The sequence below is a fragment of the Patiria miniata genome, unplaced genomic scaffold, assembly GCF_015706575.1.
Source record: "Patiria miniata isolate m_02_andy unplaced genomic scaffold, ASM1570657v1 HiC_scaffold_7, whole genome shotgun sequence".
Classification (NCBI taxonomy): Eukaryota; Metazoa; Echinodermata; class Asteroidea; order Valvatida; family Asterinidae; genus Patiria; species Patiria miniata.
This window is the reverse complement of record NW_024037074.1, coordinates 11,455,757-11,462,469: the sequence shown is the minus strand read 5'-3', so window position 1 is coordinate 11,462,469 and position 6,713 is coordinate 11,455,757. Positions and strand designations below refer to the sequence as shown.

Genomic DNA, 6,713 nt, shown 5'->3' with positions numbered 1-6,713 from the left:
AGCCTCTAAAAAAAATTTTTCGCGACCCGAGCTGTTATGACTTTTTAGCCTCGAGCTTTGCGCATCTGTTGATACCAAAAACATAAAAATCGGACCACGGGTTGCCGCGTTGTGAAAAATTTTCTGGTGCTACGCGCCATGAAAACTGAATTTTCCCATATACGTCGTGTATACAGAGCCTAATTGCCATTCGTACATATGAATAATTAATTAGCCATAATTCCAAAACCCTTTGACCTGTAGTCATGAAGTTTCTTGGGTATGTTTAGGAAGAGTTGCTCTATGTACTGTGTACTGTGTACTGTGTTTCAAAATTTTTCGTCACTTGATGGCCGAGAGATGGTCAAAATAACCTGGCCCTTTTAGGGTTAATGCTAAGGAATATTTTCGGCAAAGCATTTTCAAGAAATGTGGTCCGGCAGTCTACAGTACCTCCTAAGGAGCAGGGAGAAGGAGGAGGGGCCACTTTTGAGGCATTTAGTTAATATTAAGATTAACTGATTTTTAAGTATTTTTTACATTTTTGTAAAGAGCATGTAGCCCGCTCATCCAGTTTGACACATGCTAGTAGCATTATTTTGCCATTTCCCAAGCTTTGGATTTCTCTGCAGCATTGGCTTTGCCTCTGGCTTCAAGAACAGTTTAGAATGTACTAGCGTCCGAAGAAAATAGAAACACTGAATCGCCTGAGACGAGGAGTGAAAAAAGTGCAGTTATGCCCAAATGTTGATAAAAGGCCCAACTGAGAATTATAATGTGTAGGGGCTGTTTCGTGTGTTATATAGGCTGTACATTTTATACAATTTCCAAAAATCCATTTTTTTGGCTGCTTTTACCAAAGGAACTTCAAAATTGCTGTTTATTTTTGTATTGTAAGTAAAACGTGAGCTCCATCCGTTTGACGTCAGACTATAGGCCTATTTTAAGTGTAAATAATTATGGTACAGTAAAAAGTGTGTACATTTATAGTACTTTTACAAAATTAGACAAAAGGTAGTTTAATTTTAAAGTATCTAATTATGGAATCGCCTGTTGGTAACAGTCTAATGTATTCAGTTGACAATTTTGTCACACGCACAAGTCGTTAGACGCACAAGTACACGTATGTGAAATGTTTAAAGGTTTATTTAGGTAACACATTGATGAAGTTAAAGTTGATCTATTTGTTACCCAGAATGTGTTATTTAAAAACAGGTTTTGTAGAACTTTACTTAATATATTAAGTAGTAAGTACATTTTTACTCCAAGAACAGACTTTTCATTACATTCATTTACTTTTATTACGTTTTACATGTACTCTGTGTCACTGAGTATTGTCTTTAGCAAAGACCAATCACGCACAAGATAAATTTGAAGCGTGATGATTTAAAAGGATTTCTCATTCTTACTTCAGCTCTTATATTTCTTACAGTCACAAAAAGGTATTATAATAAACAAGGCTTTGCACTTACCTAATTATACGTAGTTAAAGCTGTCCTAACAACGGAAGTATATATTCGCTTGCTGCACGCAGCTTGTCTCAATTTTGTTAAACCGTTTTTGGAATTTATTTTCACTAAAACTTATCCACCGGTTGGATTAATCCAACAGTGATCGCCAGAAACACCTATAAACATATTTCAAGTTAAAAAGGTGTGGATTTCTACCCAAAAGGTTGAGAAAACAACCTGTGTTTTTCTAGCTTTGATGTCCTAATAAGCAACTTGATATCCGAGTGTTGAATAGTTGTTTTCTTACCGGCTATTTCTGTCCACGTGTATTTTACCAATGAAGCTCGATCTAGTTCCTTTAAACTAACAACGACGGTGAATGGGTTGTATTGCACCTTTAATACTCCCGTGTGAGTGTGTAAAGAGCTGCAGCACTAACGTTTACTTTGTTATCTAAACTTGCCCCGCGCCAAAGGTTTTGTTGTTCAAGGCCGGCCATACTATTGTGACTTGGTCGAGGATAAAGGTCAACGACTCACGTGCACCGTGACTAGCAGCCTTGTTTTGTCACGAGATTTAGCATAAGCTAGCGCCAGGAACCAAATAAATATAAGAATTTTGGTATTGAAAATATGACGTAATGTGCATAAAAACTATCGTTTGTGTTGTATATATGTACCGAAACGTTTTTCCTATTTTGGTACCGCGTGTTGACTCTGAAGGTGCTGTACATTTTTATTGTGAAGACCCCAAATTCCGTGTTTCAAAGTCTTTAGCGAAAAACGGCAGATCATGAGTACCGAAAAATCCCCACTTCTTCAGGCGGAGGTAACCTCCCCAGTCACGGTAGCCGTGAACTCCGTAAACGCGGACGTTAACGGGAACGTCCCAAACGCTTCGCTGCCTACATCGGGCGGTACGGAGCGCGCACAGCGCCGACGCCACTGGAAGAACATCTTAACCATCTGCCTGGCGTGGCTCTTTAACTTCACCGCCGTGGCGTCCTTCCAGAACCTCCAGAGCAGTCTCAACCCTCAAGAAGGTCTGGGCGTGCTTTCCATTGCATCCCTCTACGCCGGTAGCATCATCTCAGGCTTCTACGCCCCTTTGGTCGTCAAAGCCTTGGGTCCGAAGCGGACCATCCTCGCTTGCATGAGCTGCTATGGAGTCTACACCGCATGTAACTTCTACCCGCGGTTTTACACCCTGATACCGGCCGGGACTTTAATGGGGCTGGTCTCGAACCCAATGTGGACCGCGGAGGGAACCTACCTCGCTACGTCCGCTGCAAGTTACGCCACCTTGACTGGGTCTACAACTGAAATCATCATCAACCGTTTCAACGGCATCTTCTACTTCTTCTTTCAGAGCGCGCAGATCAGCGGGAACCTTATAGCATCTATGATCTTGTATCCCGATGCCAAAGGGATGCTGCCAGACGCGAACTTGTCTCGGTACTGTGGCGTGCACTCGTGCGGTGCCTTCGTCGACCCGGCAGGGCCTCCACAGAGACCTGGCCAGAACACGTTGTACATCCTCTTCTCCGTCTATCTCGGATGCAACGTCATCGGGGCTCTCTTAATCCTCGCGTTTCTGGACCGACTGGACGCCAGCGCTGCCCTGACTCAGACCGGCTCTGCCTGCGGTAAGATGGCCGCCACATTCCGCCTCGTGGTGAAAGACCGGCGGATGCTTCTGTTCCTTCCGCTGATGATCTACAGCGGGGTCCAGAAGGGATTCATAGCGGATGACTTCACAAAGGTGATTGGATAAATCATTCTTCAATGGGGATTATACATGTATTAGCCTTAGAGAGAAGATATGTAGACGCATCTTGTGAATCTTGTGAAGGACTGTCCATAAAGAAAGAGAGCGAGAGAGAACAGGATAGTTAACAGAACCTCAAGTTAATAACTGTGGTTTTTATAATCCCCTCTCCTGAAAGAGAGTCACTTCACATGGTTCATCTGCGAATCATCCTTAAAACTTAATGTCTGAAGTGCCTTCTCCATGCAAAGGCGCATAGAGTGGCCGCCCGGTAACATCGGAAGAATGGGTACGCGCTTTAGTGGGGGAGGTGGTCAGGTAACGGGAGGAGGTGGGATTAAGACACTTTGTTGTTCTTTCTGTCAATTGTGGATTTTTTTATGCAGGGTAAGTGTATGGGTGTTCTTGTAAGTGTGATCTCGGTGAGACCACGTTTTGGAATGGATCTTATACAAGGGCCTTATACTGCTACTGAATAAAGATAACCACTGTCTATTCCCAACGTTGAGACTCACTTGAGAGTGTCGATGTAAAGGCTCAACAAAATTATTGAGCTTAGCTGTCTTACAGTTGCACGTAACTTTGGTGTCCCGTTTTTCTATTTATTTCCAGGCCTTCGTGACCTGCACTCAAGGTATCCACTACGTGGGTTTCGTCATGATGACGTACGGCGTGACAGACGCCCTCTGTTGCCTGCTGCTGACCCGGCTCCAGAAGCACGTGGGTCGGGTCGTGCTCTTCACTGCAGGGGCTGGTGCCGACTTGCTTGTCGTCTCCCTGATGTGGTTCGTCTGGCCTCCGATGCATGCCAACCTGTGGGCGCTGTTCTTGGCCGCCGGCGTCTGGGGGTTCGGGGACTCGGTGTGGCAGACGCAAATTGCTTGTAAGAAGCTTCTTAGGGCTTCCTCGGACACGGGCATTTTTTTTCTATGATACGGGCTTTTACTCTAAATATTCCTCGGAATTTTCTTCTGGAGTTTACCCCCCTACGTATAAAACTGTAATTTCTTCATATTATCTTCTCTTTACAGCATGGGCCCCATGGGAGACCAGTGGATTCCGCTGAATGGGCTACCCAGTTTAAAGAAGAATTAAATACATTCTGTTTTGAAATCAATGGTCCCGGTCATTCATGATTGTAGGGATACAGTACAAGATGAACCATTACTGACACATCAATTTGTGTTCTTGTTGCAGCTTTGTTGGGTGTGACGTTCACCGAGAACCTGGCCCCGGCCTACGCCAACTTCCGCCTCTGCCAGGCCGTCGGAAACGGGGTCATGTTCGCCGTCACCACCTCGGACTCGGTCTGCGTCTATCACAAGATTATCGGACTATCAGGTCTCTTAGGAGTGTCTCTTGTTTTTTACTACATACTTGAGTGCATGATCAGAAGAACAAAGGACAAGCCTCCAGACGAAACAGTCAAATAAAATGAACATTTTTTTTTAAAGATTGTGGTAATAAGTCATTTGCGAGTGAGCTATACACTTTGGGATTTGCATCTGGTACACAGACTTGCTAAATAATGCTTAGCACATTCTAACTTTGAATTCTGCCGACCAAAGACACTGTTGCTAATCACATGATTCGGGGCAAGCTCTTGCATAGTTACTTACAAAGACGCTCAGCACCGATACATCGTTCACAATGGGCGAGAATGGCACAAAGCCACCAGACCATGCCAGAGCTGATGGTTGCTAGGCTTGCCCCGATTCACGTGATATAGTAACAGTCTCTTTGGTCGGGAGAATGCAATTTTAAAACGTGCAAAGTCAGCGTTCCAGAGTTTATTCAAATTTAACTCGCAAATGGCTCATTCTGGTGCTCTTTTCGAGTTTCACCTTGACAAACAGAATGTGTGTGGTTTTTTTAAATTGTTTTTCTCCTAGAATTATAAAAGTTATTCATTTCTGAATGAGACAACCGACGAAAAAATCCTCCGACGTTTACGTATTGAATTGTTTGTTTACAAAATTCGATTATTTGTGGCTGCAAGACAATTATTATTCGGGTCTCGCAGTGCGGGCTCATTAAATTTTGTTCGCAAAATGAAACCCTCTTTAAGAGGATTGCAGCCGCCAAAATATCGAACTAATATTTTTTCTTCGTTAAAACGAAATTGAAAATTAAAAAGACTGACAATTAAGAGGCCACAATTTGTTTGGTCAAAATGAGGTCATTTTATAGGTTTTAGTGTCACGCTACGGCGACGACAATTATATTGATAGGCAAAAGCCTCATTCATAGGGAAAGATTGTAAAGCTGTGTTGTCAAACTTAATTAATCTTTTTGAGAGACTGTTCACTCTCATCGACTGAAACCAGGGGCCATACTGAAATTTCATAGCCATGACCCTGGTTTCACGCTTTGGAAAAGAGTGCAATTCTTTCAATATGGGCGCATTTATGTCTGCGTAGTAAGTGGGCAACCTCGCTCCTGTGGTGTCGAGCAGTACGCTCCCACCCTACTCTCTAACCCTGATATTGGATCGTTTGCATGTACTGAATCTGTTTTTTTATCGGCTGAAAATTTCGTCTAAAAATAATGACATTTGAAAGTTGCCCAAAATGTTGCAAACATTATATTATACATGCAACTTTTGTCGCTCGGAGCTCCCAGAGTTGCTGGTTCATGTGTTTATGAACGAGAAAACGATTTTTTTCCCCCGCCAAATCTCGGCACATCACAATAGACCCTTTGTATTCAGCGGCCATCTTGGAGGTTTTGTTAATCTAAGTGACCAATCGTCGTTTGCTAGTTGGCCGCGCCCCTTAGACATTCCTGTGGAATGTTAAGTTGTACCCTAAGTTTTGTTTGTCTCAGATGTTGCGCGCTCCGCGTTTACTTGTACATGTATATCATGTTTTATGGACAATTTCACAAGCTTCGTTGACGCGATCTTAAAATGCTACAACTTGCCTGCGCATGCGTATATCCATATGCGTGGATCATTAATGCATTCATTTTCAATATAGCTGATGAGCTATGCTATCAAAATTGTTGATACTAATCGGCACGCGCACATGCACAGTGCGTTGGTTTAGGTCATCAGTATTGACGAGAGTTTGAAACTCCATTTTAGTCCAATTCCAAAGGTAATATTGACATTGAGGGGTTCAGTGTTCCTGTTCCGCGTAGACTTGACTCAAATATAATTTAATATCTTATTTTGTTCATCAAACCCATACAAGTGACGCTCTTTGTCAGTAGGCAAAAAGACTCGTATGCAATCTCGTGACATCTTTGAAACTCTCAGGATCACTACCGCAAGAAGTTCAAAACCATTTTTCTGACCCTTTTATGGACGGGGCCATGACTCTAACAAGTGTGGAGGGCTTTGTGCGCAAAAAAAATATTCAGATAATTTCACTTTTCTTTTTAGCATTTGGACAGCTCGATCACCCAAGTGCTACATCACGAGAAAAAGAAATTCCAGAATTTTGCCTCTTCGGGGTAGAGTCACATTTTGTAAAAGCGGGGAGCAATGTACGCTCCCACCACTACCTGCTCTCT

General features: G+C 43.0%; 1 protein-coding gene across 1 annotated transcript; it reads left to right on the top strand.

Annotated features, from left to right (window-relative positions):
- Positions 1-210: 210 nt before the first annotated feature.
- On the top strand, positions 211-4,645 carry LOC119745376 (protein unc-93 homolog A-like). Its single transcript, XM_038221688.1, has 3 exons — positions 211-3,191; positions 3,810-4,080; positions 4,395-4,645. The coding sequence occupies exons 1-3, from the start codon at positions 2,223-2,225 to the stop codon at positions 4,628-4,630; spliced, it is 1,476 nt and encodes a 491-aa protein (XP_038077616.1). The 5' UTR covers positions 211-2,222; the 3' UTR covers positions 4,631-4,645.
- The last annotated feature ends 2,068 nt before the right edge of the window (positions 4,646-6,713 follow it).

What these genes read in the sequence shown, in the direction of transcription:
- LOC119745376 (XM_038221688.1), top strand. Translation starts at nt 2,223, where the DNA reads ATGAGTACCGAAAAATCCCCACTTCTTCAGGCGGAGGTAACCTCCCCA. An exon ending in TAGCGGATGACTTCACAAAG is followed by an intron (nt 3,192 to 3,809) that starts GTGATTGGATAA and finishes ATTTATTTCCAG; the next exon opens with GCCTTCGTGACCTGCACTCA. An exon ending in GTGGCAGACGCAAATTGCTT is followed by an intron (nt 4,081 to 4,394) that starts GTAAGAAGCTTC and finishes TTCTTGTTGCAG; the next exon opens with CTTTGTTGGGTGTGACGTTC.